The sequence below is a fragment of the Chaetodon auriga genome, chromosome 5, assembly GCF_051107435.1.
Source record: "Chaetodon auriga isolate fChaAug3 chromosome 5, fChaAug3.hap1, whole genome shotgun sequence".
NCBI lineage: Eukaryota > Metazoa > Chordata > Actinopteri > Chaetodontiformes > Chaetodontidae > Chaetodon > Chaetodon auriga.
Genome location: NC_135078.1, coordinates 5,655,699 through 5,682,534, shown reverse-complemented (window position 1 = coordinate 5,682,534; position 26,836 = coordinate 5,655,699). Strand labels below are relative to the sequence as shown.

The window sequence follows — 26,836 nt, the reverse complement described above, 5'->3', positions numbered from 1 at the left end:
ACACTCAGTGTATTTACGAATCTTAAAACAGCATTTAGTCATTTGCACATTGTTTGCCTCATTAGCAGTCTTTCGATGATCCAAACACATCGTCAGTCTGGTTGAATTCTATATTATAATATCATTATATTAAGTTATTCGGGCAGTCCACTGTTTACATGTCGTACCGCATGGTGCGTCTGAGCCCCTCCCCCGACCAGAGCGGCGCTCTGACGCGATGACGTCACGTGCGCACGTAGGTTGTTGGGCTGGAGAATTCGCGACGATGGCGACGACGGCTCGGTGCTGGAAAGGGACGCAGTGAAGCTGGCCTCGGCTCGGATATGACTAATGTTTATTTGCTCAAGGTGTATTTGCTGCTCAGTAATTGCACGGCCTTCGGATGAATCTTTGACTTCTAACTTCTCATCACTCCTTTCCCTGGTGAGTCCGCCGGTTGTGGTCGCTCCTCGGTGTGTTTTGACAGAGGCCTCCGTTTTGGGTTCCGCCCTCCATCTCATAACAACAAAAACAGTTGCAGAGAGCTGCGCTAGCTCAACCAGCTAATGTTAGCTAGCCAGCTTACTGGCTGGTCTGTGTAACAGTTACTAATGGCAAACACCAAGTACTTTGAAATTGCAATAAAACAGCACACTGTTTACTCGTAAATGTTCACGTCGGCTGCTTACAATCCAAATATCCACTTTGGAGTATGCGTTAGTTTGCCAGCAATACTTTGCGGTTGCGTTATTTTGACAAGTTAAGATAACTACTGACGTTAGCTGCCTGCAGAAGATCTAGCCTAACGTAACCCAAAGAGAAGGAAGATGGGCAATAGTGTTACTGCTAGCTAGCTAGTTACTTCTGTCTATTGACATGGGTAGTTATCTACGAGACGAACCTGTTAGCGTAACTGACATTAGCTACTTTCCGTGTTAATGTTATGTTGCATAGCACTTGGCTTGCTGGCACTTACTGAGATTAAGTTACGATTCAGAAATGTTTGTGCATGGCTTTTGGTTGACTGTAGCTCATTTTGAACTGCCAACGTTACGTTTTTCCTCGGCCAATGCTAGCTAACTTGAAACAATGTTAACATGTTAGCTAACATTAGCATTCGTTAACGGTTTTACTTGGGAGGGGAAACCAGAACGTTAACTTAAAAGCAAAATGAATGTTTTTCCACACACGAAGTTAGCCGACACGTATGCTTTTGTACGAGTTAATCCTTTTTAGTCGCTGCTAAGTTCAATATTATTAGTAACATTAACGACTTGGCCGTCAACGTAGTCAACTAACTGGTGTCAGTCATTGCAATTCATCGTCACAATCAATATTCCTTGGCGTATTACCAGGTAGGAGGTTGAGGCTGTTTGCTTGATAGCGTTGTAGCCTATGATGCATGGTGCCTGTCACGGGATAGCAGTAACGTTAAGGCTCTAAGGGGCTTAGCCTTCCCTGTGTGACTCTAAACTCAGACCCAGACTGAGCCGTAGTCATGAGCCCGCTGCAGTAAACAGAGCCCGTGTGTGTGTGTGTGTGTGTGTGTGTGTGTGAGATATGCTTTATCAGGTAGCACCAGTCCAGCAGTATAAGCTTGACTGCTCAGTCAGTGAGGTAATGACCTCCTCTGGCCTCTTCATGCCACTCTTGACGACCAAGCCGTGCTGAGGTCCTCTTTGCCGCTGGTACAGTGGGATTTTTGTCTTGTGTCTGACTTTATTAACCCGTGGATGTTCCTGAGAAGGTGTGTTGAGGTCCTTCTCATTCACTGACCTTCTCAGATCACATTTCAGTCTCTGCAAGAGTAGCTGACCTTTACAACTATTTGTGGGCCTGTATGCTGAGAGATCCCTAACAGGTTGCCTGTTTTGAAGACCTATCAGGCAATATTACTTTAAGGATACACTTGATAAAAATATTTTAATATTGCCTTAACAAATGGTGAATGGCGTTTTTATAGCTGTGCACTAGGCAGGAAATTAACACCAGTCACCAGCCAAGTGTTGTGAAGTGTTTGGCTCTGCCAAAAATGTGTGTTTGACCAGCCATTTGGGCAGGTGATCAACCATTGTTGGGGGAGTGGTTGAACCACTAATGATGTTTTTTTTTACACCTTTCATTAGCTTGTATTAAGATGTGATGGCAGGGATTTAAGAAAGTACTTTATTATTACACTAACACACACACAGACACACACACAGAGGTGATGCAAGTGTGATGGTTTGGTGCCTTGCTATACCTCAGCAGTGGCCAGGATACACTTTGTGCTGGACTTGAACCAGCCACTCTCCTAAGTCAAGTCTGCATGGACTGAGCTCCTGCCATATTTATATCATGTACGAATTGAGTGTGCTTGTTTTGTTTTTTTTTTTTCTCTTTGAAGGTGAACATTAGATGAGCAGTTCAAGTGACTGAACCATTTCTCTATGCTGGCTAGATGGTAGACTTAGTGCATCCAATTGGCTTTTTTTTTTGTTCCACAACTGAGTTTAAGTGGTATCTCTGAGCTCACATTCAAGCCACTGTGACCACCAGTAAAGCTATATTTGCAAGGGAATCAAAAGAGCTTCTGTAGCTTGTACATTTCCGTGAAAAAGTCTGCTGTTTGCAAAATATGGACGTGTTTGTTAGGAAAAGCATTTGCTCATTATTCAGGTGCATATTTGCCTTCAATTCCACAGATTTCCATGTCTTACTTGTGAGAGTTTCCAAACAGGATCATCAGGACTGCTCATCGTCCGTTACTGATTGTTTGTGGTAAGTCTAAAATATATATCACATAACTCTTCTGTGTGACGTTTTTAGCCATCTGCTCTTAGTTTAAATGCGGTTGTCAGAACATCACTACATTTGATGTAACTGAATATAAGCTTTACTGAAGGCCTAAGTCCTGCTATTGCTTGCCAAGCCTCCCCTTGTTGTGCCATTTCATGTTGAATTGATTTGCTATTGAACGTCTGACTGCCCAACCAGGGGCTCACGATCTCCTGCTTGATCATGGGCAACAATCAGTTCACTGCCTAGACCCATTCCCTGAGAAAGTATTTACACATCCTGATGCGTGCGTACAACATCACCAGTACAATAAAGCAGCAGTTTGACTGGCCTTCAAAATTCAGCCACTCCCTGCAATGTTTTTCTTGGGAGTTTTTTGAAAATTGGTCCATGTGCAGTCTAAATAAATCCAACAGAAACACTGCAGATTAATATAGTAAAGAACGTTCGTTTGGTCTGTCATTTCAGGTAGTCATTTCATCCAGAGGAGATGCAGTGATCTGGTAGATGAGACTCAAAATTTGCCTTTTATGGCGAGGTAGTAAGGCATTTGTTGAAAAAACAACACTGGAATGATATTTATTAGATGGTAAACATGTATATTTTTAAAGTATGTTTTGCGTTATTTTATGCCTTAATACAAGAGTGGACAGTGGACAGATGATAGGAAATGAGGAGATGGGTTGTGTCATGCAACAACAGCCCCCTGCCAGAATTGAACCACGAACACTCCAGTTTGTGGGTGGTGCCTTAACCCTTCAGCTACCAGGGTGCCCTGATAAACTTATTGTTTTTTCTCACTGTGGGGCAGTAACCTTCTCTGAGAACAATGATGTAAACTTAGTAAGAAGTAGTAATTAAGTTTAAGTTTCATATGCATTTTCAGTAAGCAGACTGCTCAGGACTGTCGATTAACACCTGTTTTATGAGATAAACCTGCCATTAATAATGTCATTAACTTAACTAAAATTAGTGCTGATGATGAGACTGTCAGAACAGGCAATATAGTGTATGGATCATGAGTTCTGTTCCTATAAATGTTGCTCCATATTTTGCAATAATGATCCTAGTGCTGCTGGCTGCACAATGGTTCAACTCTGGCAGGAGGAGAAAACAGAGAATCTTAATTTGAAAACCACATGTTCAAAGATGATGGCTGCTTTCATTTTGTGTTTCAAAGATAATGTCTTAAAGTCGCCATATACAGTATAATTAACATCTTTCTTCCGGAAATACTCATTAACCATCTCTGTTCTTCATGTACAGACTGGTCCAGGCCGGAGTTCTCGTTGGTTGACCCACACTCCTTCACAGGGGCCATGGTAAAGTACCTTCAGTTCAGGCATGCTTTGGCCAGTAGCTGCAGTGTGGCCAGTGTCCTGGGTGCAGTCTGCAGAATCGGAAACTCTCCATTGATTTTAACCTTATCAGCTCTGCTTATCAGGAAGCAGACACTTACATCAGCTGCAGCAGTGTCAAAGGTCCTCCAGGGCGACTGCCAGAGCAGGGCAGGTTTCAGTTTTCACTGCAGAAATGTGTTGTGTCTTTGCATCATGACATAACTGTAACCACTGGATTGTGTGTGTGTGTGTGTGTGTGTGTGTGTGTGTGTGTGTGTGTGTGTGTGTGTGTGTGTGTGTGCGCGTGCGCGCGTGCGCGCGTGTGCGCGTGTGTGTGTGTGTGTGTGTGCATGCATGTGTGCGTGTTGTGCTTTTGGCTCGCTGGCTGCCCCCTGGCTGGCCTCAGCACACTGCTCCTCAAGCCATGGTGACCGTTTGTATCAGCTCGGCCCATGCTGAGCCAGCAGCCCACAGGATGTGCCATCACCATCCGTTATGTGCCATCTCGTCCACCTTAATCTTTCTTTGCACACTGTTAGGACTAAACTCTGACCCTGACCAAACACAGCCCATAGATTCCTGTCGATCTCTGTCAGCACAAGGCCAGACATTTTTTTCCACCAGTTTGCCCTTGGGAAAAAATCCCTGACTCTGCTTGTATTTCCACGCCTCACATTCCCCGCTGATAAGCATCCTCTGTGAAATATGTTCATGCATAAGACTACTGTGACCTCAAATATCGGCCCTTATGAAAGCCTACAGACTGGAGGTGAAAACGGGCTTTAAACAAAAAATGACTGTAATTGGATTTTTCCAACCAAACCCAAAATTTGATTTAGACTGTCCTTTCTTTTGTGTAAATGAATTACCCTGTCTATTTCCAGTTTTAGAGTGCTGTGTCTTACTGGCATCTGCGATACTATGGCTTGTTGTACAAGGGATGATTATAGTAAATTAGCCTTGGTTGCACATTACAGTGGGGGTGGCAAGGAGAAGACAGCCATGCAAAGCAGCGTAAATGCAGCACTGTCAAGTTGGTTTTAAATCAACACTGTCACGACAGCAGTGACTCCTTTTCCCCACAAAACTACTGCTATGATGAACTTGAGTGAGGCGTTTAACTCTCCAAACAATTCCTGCAGAGCAGCTTAGTGGTCAAAGCCGTGAATGTGTGCATCAGTACATGAGTGTGTGTCAGGAGCAGGGTGATAAATAGGGAAATACTCAGCCAGCTTTCCTTGTACCAACATTTAAAAAGCCATATTAAAACCAAAGAAGATTGTGGTTGTTAAAGTTGATAGCAGTTCAGTAAAGAGTTAACAGGCCTTTTCTCTGCAGGAGGAGGAGGGGCAGCAGAGCTTGGAGTGTATCCAGGCCAATCAGATCTTTCCCAAGAAGTCCCCCGTCCTAGAGGAGGAAAACATGCAGGTGAGGAAGCTGCTACCCTTGCTGCTTATATCTTGCTGTCAAAAACCCAGTTAAACTCACAATTATGTCTCAACACGTTGATGAGTTTCTGTAATCACTTACATAACCACCATTAAGCTGCTTGCGACTTAAGATCGCTTTCAGTTCGACCAGTCTCAAGTGATATCTGAAACCCTATGATCTGAAAGTAGAAACAATCTTGTTATGTTGTTTATGCTGAGACATACAAGACAAGACATACAACAAACAACAGCAAAATCTTTACGACGAATGATTTCATAGTGAAGACATTCTTTGATGACTTACCTGCAGATTTACCTGCTAACTTGAGAAGCTTCAAGTTAGCATTCATTCATTAGCCAACTGGTCACTCAAACTGTTTATGTGGTCCCTTTGTTTTCTCCTTGCTGCCTCATAGAGCCCTTATGCTTTCAGTCAGCTGGTTGCTGGCATTTGGAAGTGGTGGTTGTGTAACCTGAAATACAAACATTTCATCAGTGTTGTACAGTACTGCAAATGCTAATGGATTGCAGCCCACTGAAAATGGCAGATCTGGTCAATCCTGATTTGAAAGGTGGCAAAGTTCTTGTTCTTGTTCTAAGTGGTTCTGAAGAAAGGGTGTACAGTTTACACTTTAAGACCTTAGATTTATCTGTGGAACATTTTGCCTGAATGCTGCAGGAAAGCAATCAACACACTGATACAAGTTGCAAAATAGTCATGATGACTGTATCTACTGGAACAGTCGATCGTACCACAGCACTCTGCATATATCATTATCACTGGTGATCTCTGCGGCTCTGCAGTGTGTTGGAAATGTTTTATCTCCTGCTGTTGCCAGGTGCCCTTTCCTGAGCTGCACGGAGAGTTCACAGAGTATGTGGGGAGAGCAGAGGACGCCATCATCGCAACGTCCAACTACCGCCTGCACATCAAGTTCAAAGAGTCCGTTGTCAACGTAAGTGTTTTTGAAAAGTGACTGATGGCCTTCGAGGTCACATACGATTAGAGAATGTGTCTCACACAGCTTAAAATAACTCCAGAATGAATTACATTGCCTAGACTGGAGGTCGTGTGAAAATGTGTATTAATGTTTTGTGAATGGACAGAGTTGGGGCCATTGTGCCAGCGCTGTGGTGACCGGGCCATTCAGAGCTGATCTGCACTGGCAGCAGTGCCATGTGACTCTTCATCACCTCTGTTTCTACACTCGCCTGTCTGCTCAGCTTTCTCTATTCACTTGCCATTACCTTGGTTGCAGTGGTTCCAGAGGGGATGCATAACAGTTGGTCTCTCTCTCTCTCTGTCGTTCTCTTTGTCTCTCTCTACTTTAAGATAGACTAGCTTTGTTAACAAAGTCTGTTACTTTCTAAAACGAACCCTTCCTCATTTGCTACTGCAAAGATGTTTACTGCGCTATGGTGTCTTATTTTAAACAGAGTTTTGTATGCTTCTGCTACTGCACTGGCTTATTGTGACCTAGAGTCACCCCACACATATGTGTGTGTGTGTGTGTGTGTGTGTGTGTGTGTGTGTGTGTATATATGTATTGGTACTGTGTGTTCTACATTGTGGGCTCTAGCGTTGCTAGTGGTACTGAACAAAAATAACCTTTTTTGAGACACTGTATTCTGTGTTGTTCAGTGTATAGTTTCTCATAATCTATTTACATGTGATTCAATGAATGTTTTTTAAGCCACAAGTAATAATATAATCATTTGATGAAGAAATGTAATTCTGAATGCCTTAGGGAAAGGATGTGCTATGTTCATATCACCAAACTGCTGTGCTGCTGATATGTGAGAGCCGGAAAGTTGCGCAATGATAGATCATGTGCTATAGAGAATGTTTCACTTCCTTCTCTTAATCACAATTCACACATTTTTAAAGGATACTTCTGATGGTGCTCTAGATTTTTCTTGTTGTCAACAAATCCCATTAAAATGACCAAAAACCAACCATGAATTTATCCTATCAACAAGTCTTGTCTGTGCTGTTCGAAAGCTATTAAAACATGTCAGTGAGCCTCTGGTTCTTGGCTCACATGCTGCCTCTCTGTGCTCGCATCAGACAGAGCCAAAGTTCTCCTCACACATATTTGGATGGGTTGATGAGGCGTCTGCATCACATGGCAGAGTTGTCAGAGCTCACAAATCAGGTGGGAGGTGCTGCAAGAGAGTGAGAGGCTGTTAACAAGCAGCCTAGGAATTTTGATGGTGGCCAGATTAGGGATGTAGATTAGAGGGCAAGAATTAAATTGTGGCGGCAGGATGCTCGAACATCCGGAATGTGCTGCATTAGCAGTTGTAAACGAGCAGAAAATAGTTACAAATCGCTATGCATCACTTTTATTATTGTTCTCTCTGTTTTGCTTTGGATAGAGTTGTTGTTGTGAGGTGTCAGTAAGTACCCAGCAGAGCTGCACGGCATGGAGTGCTTGACTTGAGTGTATAATCTGTGTGTGCCTGTCTGTTAACCGGCCACCGCCTAGAGGAGTAGAATCCTGCTTGTCCATCCTGTTGAATACTCAGTGTTGGATTAAGATAGACACGTTGAATAATGTAGCCACACAAAGCATTCAAGCTTTAGTTGTAGTCGGGTTGAACAATTAATTGAAGTATTATTGAAGTGACATATTGACATCATGACATATGATTATAGATGAGACAGACAAATCATATCTTGCAGATATAAGACACGCTTGTTTGTTGCAGTCTCCAGCAAAAATTGCATTGTCTTTTTTATATATATATTTTTTGAGTGAAAAAATTCTCACTAAAAAAGCTTATTCATTTATATAGCACTTAAAGCAAACCAGTTTTGGCTTAACAAAGATAGACATGTATATACAGGTGTACACATACAACCATAAAGACATATATGTGCAGAATGGATGTGCAAATAAAGCAAGATTAAACTATAAGTGAGTTTAAACATGATTTTACGCTCAAGGCATCAGAGGAAGATAAAAACGACTTAAAGCCAGAAGAAAAAAGCTGTCTTATCTGAAAAGAAACAACGGACTCAGCTGGCCTTCAAAAATATCTAACAAATATAATCTCAAGATGTCCGCCCCCCCCCCATCATCATATCATTCAGCCCTAATTTGGAGCTCAACCAGCTGGTGACTGGCTGCTGATCTGGGCTCTGGACTGTGTGAACAGTAGCTTGAGCCACACCTTTAATGAAAGCCCACTGTGCTGCTGAAATGTGGCTCTTTACTAATTAATGGAGCTTAGTGAAAAGCAGCATAGGTATTTCCCTGCAGTATTCAAAGTATGCTCTTAAGTCATAAGCACATGACAGTTCTGTACTTTGGATAGTATTTGCCTATAAAAGATAAGAATATAGCTCTGGGCCAAAAGGGAAATGTAGACACAAGCTCTTCACAATTTAGTATTGAGTGTTTTTGTGCTGCCATACCCAAAGTTAAGAAGATTATGTATAGAGCTCAGGGAGATGTGATGTGAAAAATTAATGGAAATGCACCTGGATAAGTAATCTGTGTGACTTGGATATTTTTAGCACCATGTGGCTGAATGATCGTTTGGTTTATGCAATTAAATATTTGACCTAAACGTGATGTTGCAGCACGTGGCTGGTTCTTGGCATGAAAGTGTTTTACTGTGACCACAGCTAATTTGCTAAATGGATTGCCAGTTGCAGTCTACCACACCTCTTGTACTGACTGCATGTGTTTGATTGGTACATTTTCCAAATGCTCTATATGTTGTTTAATGCAAAGTTTGACAGAGCGTAGGGATCATGCTCCTTCTTCTGCTTCACAGGTTCCTCTCCAGCTCATAGAGTGTGCTGAGTGTCGGGATATGTTCCAGCTTCATGTCACCTGTAAGGACTGCAAAGTCATCAGGTATGATACACTCCTGCAACCTAAAGTCATTCCAACTGATACCTCCTCTTTGTCACAAGAATAGGAAACTTGAATCGTGCAAAAGAATGAAGATGCATTTACCCATGCATAGAAGCTTTTAATGTATTTTGTTCAGCCTCTCAAAATCCATACAATAGAGCTGCTGCACCGCCTCCTGCACTAAACTTACCAGCTCAGTTTGTTTTGTATCCTGCATGTGTCCTTTTTCTTTGTCACTTGAAATAATCACTGTGGAAGAAAGCCACCACACGTACAGGTTTAACCTGTAACAGTCCATTAAGTGTCTTTTCAACAGTTCACTGAAGCTGGTATGTAACTTTCTGTCGACACTAATTAGTCAGTCACACATCAAATGAGAGCTGTGTCACTGCCAAACCTTTCTAGAATACAGTTTTTGACCCAGGAAATAGAGATAGTAAAATATAAGTAAATAAATATCGGAACAATCAAGTGAATAATGACATTTTAAGAGCTGCTCACAAGACCACATTCATATTGTAAATATCTATATTGAAAGTGGGAGCATGTTGAAGGTGAAACATTGCCTTTTGTGTTTGGTCCCCTAGGTGTCAGTTTTCCACTTTTGAGCAGTGTCAGGAATGGTTGAAACGCCTGAACACGGTAGTGCGCCCTCCATCTCGCCTGGAGGACCTCTTCTCCTTCGCCTTCCATGCCTGGTGCATGAATGTGTACGCTGGTGAGAAGGAGCAGCATGGCGAGCTGTGCAGACCAGGTACCCTGCCGCCTCTCACATGTCCTCACGTAACCCCAGCAGAACCTCCTGTCCTCTCCTCTCCTCTCCTCTCTCCGGTCTTATCGGACATCTCTGCTCTGTCTGTAGGCGAACACGTGACCTCCTGGTTCAAGAACGAGGTGGAGAGGATGGGCTTTGACACTCAAAATGCCTGGAGGATATCTGACATCAACAGCAAGTTCAGGTAATAGCAGATTTCATTCAGGATAGTTGCCGCTGTGTTGACTTCCGTCACTCCCAGCTGGAAGAGAGATCCGTCCTTTGCTTTCATTGGTGTGCTGCACAAGTCAGTGTGTGTGTGTGTTAGACAGTGGGTGGTTGTGTTATTGTACTCCACTGGTGCTGCGCCCTGGGCAGATAACAGCCCAGCCCAGGATTAGGTGTCTGTAGACAGAGACCTTTGTTGAGCCATCACAGCCCTTCGGTTCTCTCTCCCAGCTTGTTAAACCATTGCTCTCTCTGCCCCTCTGCTCTGCCAGGCTTTGCCCCAGCTATCCTCAGCAGCTCCTGGTGCCAGCCTGGATCACTGACAAGGAGCTGGAAAATGTGGCGGCCTTCCGCTCCTGGAAGAGGTTTCCTGCTGTGGTTTATAGGTTGGTGTGCTAGTTTCAAGGCAGAAGGTCAAACATGTTTATGACTGCAACGCAAATGAAAAATTTTCTTATGTGCCCATCTGCCTTTTTGTTTCTGAAAGGAAGGAAACCATCTTCAGATAATATCTTTATGGCTTTATATCAGCGCCACTGTGGACAGAGTTTACTTTGGCATGGAAAACCACAACATATGGCTAATTACTGATGACTAGCTCTCTCCAGGCTGTATTTCTCTATTTGCCTCTATTCAGAGTTTGTCAACAAGGCCAAGACCACTGACTTAACCAATGACATACACTGCATTATGGCTTCAGTGATTTTTATGTTTAAAGAACATTGCTTGGGAGCTCTTGATGCTTGTTTTAGAAAAACTACCCCAACCAGAAATGGCAGCTTTGAAAGCCTGTTTTGTGTGTCACAGCACCTGAAATAAATATGAGACAAAAATTTGCTTCTGTGACTGTGAAATGACTGAAGCCAGTGGTTCAAAACAACTACTGCTGCCACTGCTTTTGTGTTTTAGACTGATGGGCTGACAAATTGTGCAATTTCATTGTCATCTTGGGCTTCAGGAAACTGTGATTGGCATTTTAATTAGACAAAAAGTCAAAAATATAACATATTCTCGGGATTAATCTAATAGATGGCTGGTCAATGCTGTCTCAGATGTCTGTTGTATGTTGTGTTCTGGCTAACTTCTTCCTGGTTGCCCTGGCCACCCCCTCACATAGGCACCAAACCACGGGGGCTGTGATCGCCCGCTGCGGGCAGCCAGAGGTCAGCTGGTGGGGCTGGAGGAACGCCGATGACGAGCACTTGGTTCAGTCCATCGCCAAGGCCTGCGCCGTGGACAGCAGCTCCCGCACACACCTTTCCAACGGCAGCTACACCAACGGCTCTGACCTGCCTGATACTGACTTTGGTGAGAGCTCTTACTCGGTCAGCCTCACTCCACCCTCTCACTCACTCACTGACATACTGTAGACACCCACACACAAACACAGGCTTCCAGCTGAGCACACACCTACCACAACACACAGACAGATATTTCCACACTGAGGTCTCACTGTCTGCATGAAAAGCAGACGCTGCTGTGCAGTTTGACCTGTTAGGGCCTGTCTGAAGCAGCTGGTTCAAACTAACACACAGAGATCACATTTACTTCTTATGTCAAACAGATTCTGATGGACGTGCCTGGATGAAACATATTTTCAGCTTAATAGTTTATTTGGAATTTTCGATTGTGTTACCCCACAGTTCTAGTTTGATACAACCTGAATTGTACTAAGAGAAGATATTGCTGTTCTTTGTGTCAGAATCCTCCATGACCAACAGCTCAGAGGTGGAGACATTGGCCATCCAGCCCCACAAGTTACTGATCCTGGATGCCAGGTCCTATGCTGCTGCTGTAGCTAATAGGGCCAAGGGGGGAGGCTGCGAATGCCCAGGTAGGTCTTTTCAGCTCAGTCCTTGGTTCCAGGCCGAATTAGGTCAGTGTGAGCTGTGGATTCAGGAGCTCAGTTAACTGCAAATGTGATTGTTCTGCAGGCTAAAATTAAAACCACTTTTTGTTTTCTCATTTTTTTTAAACACTGTTTTTCTCCTGTTTCAGAGTACTATCCCAACTGTGAGGTAGTCTTTATGGGCATGGCCAACATCCACTCCATCCGCAAGAGCTTCCAGTCTCTGCGTTTCCTCTGCACCCAGATGCCTGATCCAGCCAAGTAGGTTTTTTTTTTTTATACCTCCAGCAGTGCCTCTGATTTCTCCTGGTCATAAGTCTGGAGCTGTGCCGGCTTAAACTAGTTAATGAAAGCTCTGAATCTTTGTAGTGGTAGGAACTGTAGGTAACTAGTAATCACAGCTGTGTTTTGGTCTTGGCTATACATCTGTGCCTGATTTAGAAAGCCTGGCCCAACCCCAAGCAGAGGATCTCTTTCCATCTGCACTCCCGGACTCGACGTCACAATGATGTGTAATTGAATCATGCTGGCTTGAGAGAACGTTGTTGAAAGTGGTTAGAAGATCAAATCAGAAAACAAAAGCTGACTGAAAAATCCTGCTCACTCTGGATCCTAGCTCAGCATTTTTGATAGGGCCGCACTCTGGGATTCTTAATTTGAATATTACTTAGTCTTTTGCGCAGACTGGTGTTTATGCAAAAAACAAACTGCAGGTTGTACCAATTTCTCATTATGTCTGGGATTTGTCAAAAGCTTGACCTAATTTAGATCAGTTTACAAAACACAATTGCTGATGCACTTAACTTCAAAGGTCAAAGAGTGGTCAAAGGCTACTCTCTGCCACAGACTCTCCAGGTTTATAGACAAACAACACAGTGCTTTCAGAAATACCCCAGATAAGACAAGTGAAACATTTACTTGTAATTGACTTCAGTTGGTCAAGGTCTATGTATGTCTCCCACTGGTCATGTAATATTTTGATTTATTATGTAGCCATTATCCAAAAGAGCAAAGTCATTTGCTGAACTTTACCAAACACAGGGATTTTAAAGCTGTGTTCATATGTTAGTGGCCAATAGGGGCAGAAAAACATCCAAACAACACAGCTGCCACCATATCACTGGTGTGTGAAGTTGTTTTTGTCAGCATGTTAACAGTTTTCTACTTTTATATCCAGCAGATGGAGAGACACAGTGTTGCATACATTGAATCATGCCTCTGGGCAGCTGACAAATGCAAGTCTAATATTTGCTCTGCATTGGGATCTTTTTCGATCTGCCCCAACTCCTGAAGGAAATATCTCCAGCTAATTAGCTGCTAAATAGTCCACTATGTTCACCAGCTCGCTGCTAACGTTTGGTGTCTGCTGTTTGGTTGCGAGCAGGTAGTGCACAGTGGGTTTGTCAGAGCTTGTTTGCTTGAAGCGGCTATAATCGCTATTTTTATAATAACAGTGTATGAAATGACATCAGATCAAATAATGTGACAGAGATCACACACAGTGATCAATCTACAGAGAATTTTCATCTGAATCTCCCTTTGATTTTAGTCACTGTATAGTGAGCTTCAGCTCAATGTTTAGCTGACTAGCTGGTGAACATTGTGGAGCATTTAGCAGCTGAAAAGCAACATACTTCCCTCAGGAGTTGATGGGAGACCAAAAAGAGTTAAAAGACAAAGTTAATATTGGACCTATTTTCATCAGAAGGCTTAAAACATGTCTCCAAATGAATGATAGTGTTGCTCCATAACTGCTGGATGTGTAAATTACCAGCTGTTTTCAAACAAATTCACCATATGTTGTGCTCACAACTTGTTTCCACTGCTGCCAAAAAAACCCCCAAAAATCAGTTATTGCAGGTTTAAAAGCAATTAATGTGCTTAGACATGCTTTATGTTAATACAAGTTTAAGTTAAGCGATACTGGACAATTAAATATATCAGTTGTTAATCTGTTGACCATTTTTGAATATTTTTGAGATGAAACAAATTTAGAAAGTGGAATGAGAGATTTACTGTTCCTGATTGTGCTCTTAGCCATGCAAAGTCATAAAGACGGTGTTGACAGAGTGCAAACTAACTGAGGCTATAAATGCCTTGATATGTGGCAGTGTTCCATGCAATGTACTTGTCCTTATAAACCGTGTGTGTCTGGGGCATATGAGGTCCTCTGATGTGTTTGCTCTGTTGCTGTCTGTGTGTCTGCAGCTGGCTTTCTGCACTGGAGAGCACCAAGTGGCTGCAGCATCTGTCCCTGATGCTGAAGGCAGCACTGCTCGTGGTCAACGCTGTGGACCGAGACCACAGGCCGGTCCTGGTGCACTGCTCTGATGGCTGGGACCGCACACCTCAGATCGTTGCTTTGTCCAAGCTGCTGCTGGACCCTTACTACCGCACTATTGAGGTACAGATGAAGACTGCTTCTTTTAGTGACATCCCGGAGTGTGGCCCACTAGTCATTACCATGGTTTCTTTTTGGGCCATATTCCCATGAAAACTCTCCTAACATTGATGTCATGTAGTAACTGATGTTGCCAGTACAACTAGTCCAATTTGATAGCAGAAAAATTTACACTGTATTTTGACATTTGTTTTTATCTTTTTTTATCTAACTGTCAGTGTGATTGTTCTGAAAGTATCACACCATAGTAATTGAATCTAAGATCTTGTGACGTGTTCGTGCAGGGCTTCCAGGTTTTGGTGGAGACTGAGTGGCTGGACTTTGGCCATAAGTTTGCTGACCGCTGCGGCCATGGAGAAAACTCTGAGGACCTGAACGAGCGCTGCCCTGTCTTCCTGCAGTGGCTGGACTGTGTTCACCAGTTGCAGAGGCAGTTCCCATGCTCCTTTGAGTTTAACGAGGCCTTCTTGGTGCGTTGAAGTCAGCTATTGCAAAGTCCTGATTCTGCTCAGATCCTGAGATTAAATGCCTCAGAATGTTTCTAAGCACAGAAGTGGAAATGGCATGCCTCTGATTGAGTGTCCGATTGTGAGCCACCCATATGCAGTTACAGTCTGGGTTGCTTGAGATCTCCTGTCATCTTTCCTTATTATCATACCTGTGGTGTGTGTATACAAGCCTCTACATGTCAGTTTGTGTGTGTGTGTATGCAGGTGAAACTGGTGCAGCACACCTACTCCTGTCTGTTCGGCACCTTCTTGTGTAACAGTGGCAAGGAGAGGGAAGACCGCCACGTCCAGGAGAGGACCTGCTCTGTGTGGTCGCTGCTGAGACCAGCCAACCGCACGCTGAGGAACATGCTGTACTCCTCACACTCCGAGACCGTACGTTCACTGTCTACCCCTGTGCTCCTGTTTTAGTCCTTTAGGAAGTGGAGCACTGCTAGTTCTAGATTTCTTCAATCTGATGAAACTGTTAAATAATTAAGCTGACAAAATATTTTCTCAAGCATGTTTAAAAAGGTCTTCACAAACAGTAAACCTGATAGCAAGCAAGACAAAGGATAAAAAAGCAGTTGAAGTTGTTGGAATTAATCTGGAAAGCGTAGAGTCTAGCCTCTCTTGGCCTGGTTTCCAAATCCTAAAAGTTTAGGCTGCAAAGTTTTCAAATGCATTACGGGAAAGTTGAGCCCCAGAGCTGTTTATTTCACACTGTCTCTTTAGATTCATTGCTAGTTATTATGGTCTCAAGTTGATTTAAGAGTCTTTTTGCCACCCTTCTGAGAATTACATTTTTGTGGTTACCGTTGTTTTTGTGTTTGAATTTCTGTGTGTGTGTGTGGGTGTCATGGCTGTAAATATTGTCCACTCACCATGAGGGGAACATCATTTTCTCAGAACTCATTTGCATTCAGATTCTGATTCTTGTCAAATTGTACTCAAATTGTCACATTATAAAGTGCCTTGTTTTCCATGTGTTTCAGACTGTAAGGATTTGTCTGCAGATCATTTTCTTCTGTTATTTGTCATTTTTCGCTATTTCTTCTGAGTTAAGTTTGCAGCTGTTGTTGCAGGTTCTCCATCCAGTGTGTCACGTACGCAACCTGATGCTGTGGACAGCGGTCTACCTGCCCAGCTCCTCTCCCACCACCCCCTCCGATGACTCTTGTGCCCCCTACCCTGTGCCTGGTGGCAACCCTGAGGACACGCCCCTGGCCAGGTGAGCCTGGCGCGCTGGCACCCGACCCCCCCTCTCTTCCTCCCTCATGTAAGATAAACACGTGTTGAGGACTCCCACAGCCAGGGGGGCCCGGCTTTTCAACTCCACTGCTTACATACTTTGCTTTTCCGGGGCTCTTACAGTCACAGATTCTGTTTTCTGCTCTGCTTATCTCGTGTCTCATGACAGTCATACCGTCAAGAAAGAGCAACAGGAAGTTTGTTTCATTTTAATGTTGACATGTTTCTGACAGCTGGTTGTGATTTAAAGGGGCCAAGTCTGAATAGTGCTCTTTCATTATGTTTGTGCTGCATTATTCTTGTTTTGATGAGCCTGACATATGATTATTTTGTTAACTAAACATTTTGTAAAGATTATGTGTGCAGCTACAGATTGAATCATAGGGTGTCAAACACACTGTGCCATTGTTATGTAATGAAATGCGGTTTCCCGGCTGTAATTAATCTTGTTTCCTCTTCAGACGTACGAAGACTCGGTCCTTCGACAACTTGCCCAGTGCATGTGAGCTGGGAAGCTCACTGGCTCCTAACCGCCGCTCCAGTGACCCGAGCCTCAATGAGAAATGGCAGGACCACCGGCGCTCTCTGGAGCTCAACATGGCAGTGGGGCCTGAGGGAGGGGGGAACCAGGATCAGGAGGTGCGGCCTAACGGAGTGGGGCCTTATCCTGACGGAATGGACTCTGAGCTGGATGACAGCCCGCAGCCCCGGGGCTCACATACTGAGCTCGGGCAGGGGGCCCCCGTGAGCCCAGCAGAAGCAGGAGAGGAAGCAGAGGAGGCAGAGCTCTCTGTGGCGGTGGGTGTGGCCGAGGGCCAGATGGAGAACATCCTTCAGGAAGCCACTAAAGAGGAGGCGGGAGCAGATGTTCAGAGAGAGGGAAGTGCTGCCGTCACACATGTCATAAACACTGTTGACATAGAGGTGGAGAACGAAGCGAGAGTTGAGGAAGATGATCAGTGTGCCAAGGTCAATGGCACTGAGATCCAGAGAGAAGCATTTGCTAATGGTCACCATCCAGAAAATGGTGTAATGGAGGCTGAGGAGGATGGTGAGTCTCCCCCAGAGGAGGAGGATCAGCAGGCAGCTGAGGTGACTCAGACACCAGAGGATCTGGTGAAGCAGGATGTAGAAAACTCTTCTGTACAAGAGGAGGTTGCACATGGACCCAGTGAGTCTGACTCAGGTGAGCCAGAGCAGCCTGCGGCCCATAGAACTATAACAAATGGCTTTGTGGACAGGTCACCTGAAGAGCCAGGTGTGGATGAGGAGACGTGCCCTAACTCTGAGTCTGACCATGGTGTCTCAGAGCCGGGGGAGCAATTGGATAAGAGGGCCTCCCTGATGGAAAGCTCCACAGAGACTTTAACTGAAGAGGCCTGCAGCAGGTTGGAGCTACCAGCACAGCCGCCTGTTTGTCTGAGTCGTCAGCCCTGCAGTGATAGCAGGAGCCAACTGCCCTGCTCCAGGAAAGAGAAAGGACCGGAGACAGGCGAGCATGTCTGTATCAGAACTTTAAATGGGGGCAGTAAGCGACCCTCTGTCAGTGCCTTTCAGTCTGTGAGTGCTGACCTCAGCAGGGACGGGCTTTGTAACGGTGACAGCTCTGAGGGGGAGCCCTGTGGAGGACCTCACTGGGCCAAAGGGAACGGGGAGAAGGCCCCTCTGAGTCGACAGGTGTCCCTAGCGAGTTGCAACTCCCTGATCCTCCATCCGCGGGGCAGCTGCTCCCAGCACCGCTGGTGCCACGCCCTGCTAAGCCGGGCCGCCATCAGCCCAGAGCAGCCTTCCCGCAGCCATCTGGACGATGACGGGCTGACGCTGCACACAGATGCCATCCAGCAGAGGCTGAGGCAGATTGAGGCAGGACACCAGATGGAGGTGGAGACTCTGAAGAAACAGGTGCAAGAGCTGTGGAGCCGCCTCGAGAATCAGCATCACGTCGGCTCCCACAGAATCAACGGAGACATGGGAGACGAAGTGGTAAGATGCTTACACGGTTGACCATGAAAATAACTGACCAGCTGATCTGTTTACCACCTGGATGTTCCTTCTGATTGTCTGTGTCTTCCTCTGTGCAGACCTCAATGACAGACTCTGAGTACAACCTGGACCCCAACTGTTTGTCGCGCTGCAGCACGGAGCTCTTCTCTGAGGCCAGCTGGGAGCAGGTGGACAAGCAGGACACTGAGGTGAGCAACCAGGCTTAACTAAAGATGTGTTGTCTGGAGGGAAGGAACAAAACAGCAATGGCTGTATTTGTTTGTAACTTACATAACAAGACTTCAGATCTCTTCAGAAATGGCAGTCGTTGATGGTTGATGGTTGGTGAGCTGAGATCAGTCTGTACATTACAGGTGACTCGCTGGTACCCAGACCATTTGGCAGCCCAGTGTTACGGCTGTGAGAGCAGGTTTTGGCTCGCCACCAGGAGGCATCACTGCAGGTAAGCACTGAAGGGTTGTCATGCTGCAGAAGCTCAAACCTTCAGTCACTATCCCTGTCATCAACCACTCCTGTCTGTTTCCTCTGTTTAAGCTCGCTCCTCTTCTGTTCAGACCAAGTTTCTTGTATCCAGATACATTCAGACTGTGTCTAGATTAAGCTGAGGCAGCTTTCAGCTAACACTCTGCATCTTAATGAGACTGGAATTCATCTTGAGAGACCGTCTCTGATGGAATTTCATTTCCTCGCCACATAAATCACTTGTTTTTCTGCAGACCAGAGCTCAAAATCAGCAGGGAGCTGCTCATTCTTATTGATATGCATATTGTTCAGCATGGTCTGTACTACACATGTGAACAGATGCATCTGACCACCAGTAAATATGGGTAATATGATCTAATTTTAATGTGTCCTTAATATATTTAGAATGTTTATGATTATATATGGACATTGGAGAGGCAAACTTTAAAACATGATCCAGATCGATGCAGCAGGAGTAGAGATATCCTGACTTTTAAGCCAAAGTATGGGTCCAAATGGTAATTCCTACATTTCCCATGATGCACCATGGTCCCATCTGTGTAATTACACCCTCCGTGCCTGGTACACTCCCATGGCTTTGAAACTCCACGCCTGCAGTTTGTAGCACAGGCTTTCAGTTACAAATTCGAAGTCTCTAGCTCAAGCCGAGATAATCCTGATGACATCATAATGGTGATGATGTCATCATGGTTGCTTTCTCAGAGTTCAGAAAGCTCCCTCAGAGCCGCTCAGATTATCCAACTGTTTTCACGAGCTGCAGCAGCTCCCCTTGACAAGGAAGTTGGAGAAAACAAGTGGAATGCTCCTTCAATCCAAAACATGCCTTGTTGATATGGTAATAGACTGATTGAGCAGTGGTGTCCATTCAAAGTCTACTTGGACATATCAGGGTGTGGTCTGATTATTTGAAGGGTGCAGGACGAGATTAATGTGGTGCATTCATGTTTTCTGCCTCATTCTCTCAGTTGGTGGTGTGTCTGGTTTTCTCATTTTCTCATATCACTGTTGTCTGCTCTTTACTTCCTTTTCTTTGTGGTGGGTTGGATCAAGTTAGCCACTTAGTTAGAGATCTGAGTAAGATTCAGTTTGGATGTCCAGTTGCTCATCCAGTGTGGTCCATACTTGAGACAGATTTGTAAAAGGTAATCTGTAGTTATTTCAGCCTTTAAAACACATAAGTGTAGAATGACCAGTGTAGCAGTGTAGCTGTTTCACTGGCATACATTTTCTCTCTTTGTAACACACATCTTCAGCAGGAAGTGTGTTTTAGTGTGTTAAGTGTTCTCCACTGTTAAGGCAGTTCTTATCCATTGTCTGCCCCTCTCCTCTACAGTGGCAGGGAGCCTGTCCAGGAGGTCTGGTGAGATCCGGCTCCCCTGTCCCCCCCCTTCCACCCTCCATCTTCCACTTTTCTAACCTGGCATCGCTGCACCTTCCTCCTTCCTAATCCCCCCCCTTCCCTCGCTCCTTCCCTTCCTCACCTGCTGCATCTGGTTTTCCTTCACTCTGTTCTAGTTGTCAGCCAACTCTCAGGGAAATCTCTCTTCTCTTTGGAGATGTATTGACTTGAATGTGCGTCCTGCAGAGCCAGTGTGTTTCCATCCAGCAGTTTTTAATTGGCCGTGGAAGAGTGGGAGAGTTTGGATTGGTCGAGGGCTGAAAACATGGTCTTCCTCAACCTCTACCCTCCTCCTGCCATAGCTCCATATCAGCACCCTGCCCTCCCCCCCGCCCCCACCACACACTCCCAGCATGCTGCCACAAACTGGCCCCCTGCATCTCACCTCCCAGCAGCACAGCATGGTAGCCTACTGGAGACCATTCAGTCCCACCTGGTGGTGCAAAAGGCTGGAGAATCAGAGTGAATTAGATTTTTTTTTGTAATAATTTGTGCTCAGTGTGCAGCACAGGCAGGTAGAAGGGATCACTGTGTGTTTAAGTGTGTGAGCATGGCCTTACATCTGAATCTGAGCATGGGTATCTGAAACCTCCAGTGTGACCTGCCCTCCTGTCTCGTGGTGATAATGTGTTTTTAATAGACTGAATAATCAAGTTAGCACCACTGAGTGATAGAGCACCTTTTCTAACCCGGCATGTAGTGCAACATCACAGCAGAGTTGAGCTGAAAACAGGATGAATGAGGTTTGGTCAGAACTCCGAGCTCCCATAACTTCTTTCCACCTGTTTGACCATGCATCACAGGCACAGAGCGACAGAGCAACAACAACAAAATCATTTTCTGGAACTCATTTCCACGTCAGCATCCTGTTCCTCCAATGTGTCTTAACTGATCCAGGCTAACGTGATGTCAGTCAGCTAAAATGAGCCCATTAAGTCTCATCCAGCTAACTTGGTTCTTCAAACGCTGTCAGAGGTTTGATTTGTGAGCCTCACTGCTGCGCCGGGTGACATGTTCCCTCATGACCATGAACACACACTGTAGTTTATTTAGAGTTCATCATCCACTTCAGTGTTAAAATGACAGATCCCATCAGAATGTCATCTCTCTGTCACCTCTTCTGTCTCTGATTCCATTGAAAACCTCAAGTTGGATGCATTTTCTTTTGCTCTGTACTTCGATTTGTTCTTCATTTTTAGACAAACATTTCTTTTTAGAACTAATTTTAGCATGTGTAGGTGTCAATCTTGATTCTGATAATACATGAACAGGTCTTGATGATTGCTTAAATGTTCATATAATTCAGATTTAAATTAAATGAACACTTTTCTGTAGGCACCTGTGAGGACAAGAGTCATTTCTGTGTGCGAAAACAAGTGAGGTTTATTTTGAAAAGTCTTAAAAAATCAACCAGATAACCACCGGTGAGTCTGCGCATGTGCAGGTTTGAGCTTGACAGCAACTGTAGGTAAACCTTAAACTGGGCTTGAATAAATTAGAAATCCATGCTTTTATCAAATGGACAGTCAAGCTAACGTACGTAGCTTTCCATGCATGAAGAACAGGGCCCTGCTGCAGATGTAATGGGGTTGAATTGTATGCAAAGTAGGTGTAAAGAGGCTCTGTGCGAGGGTCCAGCAGTGACCCGTCTGTGTCTCCCTGCAGGAACTGCGGTAACGTGTTCTGCGCCAGCTGCTGCGACCAGAAGATCCCAGTGCCAAGCCAGCAGCTGTTCGAGCCCAGCCGCGTCTGTAAGACCTGCTACAGCAGCCTCCAGCTCAGCCCGGCTCCCCTGGACCTGGAGCTGGAGAAACCCATCACAGCCAGCTCCAACTGAGAGTCAGAGGAGCGGGACAGGAGGGGAGCGGGGCTGTAGCCGCCGGCCGCTGACACAGCTGCTCTGCTGAAGAAGAGCACAGGAGCTACACAGAATGTCCCGTGTACTTAATGTGTGTGTGTGCTGCAGAGCTGGAGTTTAGGGTGTATATACAGAGGATGACGTGGCAGAGGAGCTGAATGACGTGTTGGCGTGATGCCGAGCACTCTGAACGGTGGGTTTGCACAGGGGTGGGTGGTGTGTGTGCGTGTGCGTGTGTGTGAGAGGGAATCACACATTCGCCACACGGAGGGTTTGTGGCAGTGACGGGACTCCGAGGCCAGAGGAGTGAGAATGGACATCCTGGTGCCTTGGACCAGGCAGGCAGAGAAGGTCGTCTCACTGTGTTGCTGAAGTCTCCTGGAGGACTTTGGTCCATTGAATCATTTCCCCCGCTTATCCACGCTTCACATCAGGCTTCTGCGCACCATCGGCTCCCGGCTTGGACAACTGCTTTTCTCTGGAGGGTGTAAGATCAGGAGCCATGTGGAAAATCTCCTCGCCATCAACAGACTGTCCCTCAGCTTTAGAAATGTCTGGAGAGCGGATGCTCACAAATGTTCAGGGAAAAGCTTAAATGGTCAGTTCACCCAAATTACATCAAAACATCTTTCCTCACTTCCCTACAGCTGCGTCTAAACAAAAAGAACTTTATTGGCACAGGTTTTGACAGCTCATCTGAGATTGCTGCTGCCGCCCCAACGCTGTTATTTTCCTTTTCAAGATGTCTGCAAATGATTTTATCAATTAATCAAGTCATAACTTTTCCTGTAAATTGTCAGAAAATGCTGACATTTGGCCGTTATGGCTCAGAGACAGAAGGTACAAAGTTTAATAGTTTATGACAAAGAAAACCAGCTGGAGTCAGAGACTGCTTGGCACTTTTGATCGAAATGATAATATAACTTTCTCTGATTTGACTCTTTGTTGCTCATTGCACTAAAAAATGCAAGCGGTGCTCCAGTGATGTAGTGACTTTACAAAGACAGATTAAAACAAGAATGATCAGAATGTCCTGACTTTTAATCCCTATTATGGGTCAAGCTTGGATCCTCCATTTCCCATAATGCAACTCGGCCATAGTGATGTCATGTTTACATGTTCTCCGGGCTGAGCAGCCCTCCCTGTGATGAGCGAGCCGATGGTTTACTCTGGATGAGCCACAGTTTTGGAGCTTGGGTGAACTGTCCCTTTAACAGACTCTGGACTGAATCTCAGCTCAGCGTTCTCCTGCTTTTGTTTGGATGAGGTTTATCAACGTCTCACACAGATTGGCACAACTTTGTGTGTGTGTGTGTGTGTGTGTATATCTGTACACACAGCACATACAGCTAATTGACGTGTATATACAAAATAGAAAAAGAATGAGTTTTGGCAGGCCGCTGAGTCAGCATCAGTTTGTGTTTAACGTGTTGAGATTGAGCCCAGAGAGCAGACAGAGGATGTTTCAGTGCTGAAGGATCTCTAAAGTCAAACATGCTGTTGGGATATTGACTTTTTTTTCCTCCTCACTTCATCTGAATACTTTGCCTGACCACAGCGAGGAGGGTGAGTCATTGTCACCCCTGTGAGTCTGGCAGCAGGACTAGTTAGCGATGTGTAGAACCAGCTTTGGAACATGTGGCCCTTTAACAGCTGACGGCCCCTCAGCTCTTCTTCTCTGATGGACTGTTATCGCTGCGCCGTCTGCTGGGACTGCACACTAATGTGTTGTGGCGCTGTCAGTTCACATCAGACAAGCTGCACGTTCTCTGTGCCCGAGACGGACTGACTGTGTCATCTCTCCTGTTAGCCATACCTTCACGCCCTTCGCTCACAACATCCCCCTTTTTATTGTTTTTACCCAGCAGGCACTGGGAGCTGGACCTCTCGCTCACGTTTCAGTGCTTCGGTGGAAATCACAAGGGAAGTTGTGAATTTGACACCTTTAAACTTTTCACCGTTTCATCTTGTTTTTGTTTGTTTTATTCGAGGCGGGAGTCGACCATGACCTCATTCGCGATCTCCGCTTTGATTGGCTCAAACATGACAGCAGCAACAGAAAGGGCTCTTGGCATTTTCAAAAGTCTGTAACTCCATACGTGACACATGTCAGAGAAGCTTCACGGAGACGCCCGCTCTGCCTAGCACCCATTCAATGACCTCCTTCACACACACACTGACACACACACACACACACACACGCACACACACACACACACACATTTACTTTTTGTAAAAATAAATGAATAAAATAATATATTCAGATACCTATATAGCATTTAAGAAAACTGTATAGAATCCTTGAATAGTGGCTCACTTTAATTAGTCACCAAAAAGTTTTCTTTTTTAAATTTGTTTTCTTTTGTTATTAATTGCAGAAAAAAATCGTATATTTTGCCACCTGTTGAAGACGACAGGTGTTGTTGTTTTTTTTAAATAGAGAAGCAGGGTGTCCTGTTTTGATGCTGCAGTGGTTTCCCTTTTAAATGCGATCATTACTTTGATTTAATTTATTAAGGTTTGGTTGAATTGCTGTTGAAAATCCAGACAATTCATTTGCCACAAGATAATCAGTGTTGGCGAGACAGGACGCGAAAGATGCTTCTGGTCTGTGGCTACGGTGACGCTCGTCAGCCAATCACAGAAGGATTTGTGGATGGAAACATTTCCAGGTGGGGCTTGGGGGTGGGGGGGCGGTCGGAGGTGTTGTGTAGCACCGTGTGACCTCTGACAACTACATGTCAAAAAGAAAAAGGAGCGTGTCTGTAGCCAATGAGACGTCTATGCACTGAGAGAACAGTGGTCCAAAACAAGCAGCCTGAACCCCAAATCAAAGCCCCCCCTCAGTCACACACACACACACATTACTCCATTCAACCCCATCTATAAACACTACCTCTACTTTGTACACACACTCGCTCATGCACACACACATTCACACTGAGCTTGTAGTTGCTGAGTGACATCGTGGAGAACGGCCTTTGTAGTTACTGAAAATCTGTGGTTTTCCTTTGGATCAGCTGGAGCGTTAAAGGCACAGCACACCGACGCAGACCTGTTTGAGCCGCGATCTTACCGTTGAGACTGCCAGGCTTCTTATTCCTCATCATTCAGCTCGTCGTGTCGGCGGAGAGCCCACGTGTGCTTCGCTCAGCAGCGTCCCAGATGGTCGCTGTGGCTCGCCACACGCCATGACGACATTTCGGCCGTCAGTGGAGATGCAGAAATAGAAGTGTGTGATTGGCAGCGTGATGGAGCTGCGTCGCTGAGCGTGTTCCTGACATCCTGGTGGATTTCAGTGTGGTGGTAGAATGAGCAGACTGAGTGAAGTGTTTAAGGCGGTCAGAACAATAACAGGCGTGAAGCGCTTGTTCGTCTCACTGGCCTCCTGTGGAAGTGGTGAACGTGCTGAACCTCCGTTCTTTCAAACAGAATAGAAAAGCAGGAGTTGGTCGGCCCCTCACAGAGGAGACATTTCTGTCAACTGAATATTTACAAAAACACTTGACCGACTGCTGCCATGGCAACATGAGTGCAGCCTCTCTGAGTTGATTTCAGACTGTACTTCTGCAGCAGATGTGCAGCAAATTGGAATTTTAGCTTGACCCTTTCAGCCTCGCTGTGATTCAGCCGTTCTCATCTGCAGACTGAGGTGAACTGGAATACTGATCGGCCCGAATATTGACTTCACATCACAGACCGTTCAGCTCATAATGCTGATGTGAAGCTGGCCTGTAGTCCAGATCAGTCCTGTCAACGTGATTTATACCAAGGCTTCACACTCCTCCCAAAACGATGCGTCTGTGTCCTAAATGTTGATTGAAAATGTTTGCCAACACTTTATAATTCATGATCTCTGAAAAACAGGACTTCATTGCTGTCCCTGGATCAGCCCGTGTGAGGTCACAGGTCTTTCACTTTGCTCTCAGACACGCTGACGGCCAGCCGCACGAATCCTCACTCTGTATCTTCACCACCGTCACAGGCATGTGGGGCACCAAGCTTGTTCAACAATCCATGAATGTGAATTGTCTTAAAAGAAAAAAAAAAAGGCTATTTTTTGCACATGACATCAAGTAGACACTGCCACAGAGAGCATCAAAATAAAGCAGAGTGTGCTGTGCTTTCCAGTATTGTAACGAGCGTTATGGTTGGTGGCCGTATGTGTGTGGGAGGGTTGGGTAACGTGGTGAACAGGTCATCAGTTAACACACACACACACTCACACACACGTTGCCAGGATGATCCCTTGCTGTGCTTTTTGTTTTTCCTCCCAAGACGCTCTCTTGGTCTGCATATGTTGTATTTCTCTTCACTCACGCTGACCTGCTCTATCAGAGGCATCACTGCAGCGGCCCAGTAATCACATGACGTGAGTGTGTACGCGTGAATGTACTGAGCACTGGTGTGCGTGCTTGTGTGTGCGTGCGTGTGTGTGTGTGCGTGCGTGTCTCTTTTGGTGGAGACTGGTGCCAAGCAGTTTTATTACGGGTCTCTCACAAAGGGATCACTCGTGCTTTTGTTTGATTTTCCTCTCTTTTCCCTCCTGTTTGATAAGCACTTTGAACCTTCTCATGTCTGTCAGAGGAGTGTGTAGCTGTACATAGCAATTTCCTGTAACAACAAGTGCTCCTTGTTCAGTCTGAATATTTTGTTTTGTTGGATTTACTTTAAAGAGCATTACATTGTTGTAGAATTTAAGGAAAAATAAACTAGATAAACCTA

General features: G+C 45.1%; 1 protein-coding gene across 2 annotated transcripts; it reads left to right on the top strand.

Moving 5' to 3' along the window:
• The first annotated feature begins 237 nt into the window (after positions 1 to 237).
• On the top strand, positions 238 to 26,836 carry mtmr3 (myotubularin related protein 3). 2 transcript variants are annotated; one of them, XM_076731158.1, is made up of 21 exons: positions 246 to 423; positions 2,664 to 2,739; positions 4,024 to 4,079; positions 5,436 to 5,525; positions 6,367 to 6,483; positions 9,314 to 9,396; positions 9,984 to 10,150; positions 10,259 to 10,355; positions 10,651 to 10,764; positions 11,496 to 11,686; positions 12,081 to 12,212; positions 12,377 to 12,488; positions 14,436 to 14,631; positions 14,913 to 15,098; positions 15,342 to 15,512; positions 16,202 to 16,347; positions 16,829 to 18,350; positions 18,449 to 18,559; positions 18,725 to 18,813; positions 20,188 to 20,214; positions 21,919 to 26,183. In XM_076731158.1, exons 3-21 carry the CDS (start codon positions 4,077 to 4,079, stop codon positions 22,088 to 22,090), a joined length of 3,726 nt encoding a protein of 1,241 aa, XP_076587273.1. In that variant the 5' UTR covers positions 246 to 423; positions 2,664 to 2,739; positions 4,024 to 4,076; the 3' UTR covers positions 22,091 to 26,183. The 2 variants fall into 2 exon arrangements, with proteins under 2 accessions (XP_076587274.1, XP_076587273.1); XM_076731159.1 differs by lacking the exon at positions 20,188 to 20,214 and having other exon boundaries at positions 238 to 423; positions 21,919 to 26,836.

Coding starts and splice junctions, on each gene's coding strand:
- mtmr3 (XM_076731158.1), top strand. Junction 6,484..9,313: donor TCAAAGAGTCCGTTGTCAAC/GTAAGTGTTTTT, acceptor TCTGCTTCACAG/GTTCCTCTCCAGCTCATAGA. Junction 10,151..10,258: donor TGGCGAGCTGTGCAGACCAG/GTACCCTGCCGC, acceptor CTCTGTCTGTAG/GCGAACACGTGACCTCCTGG.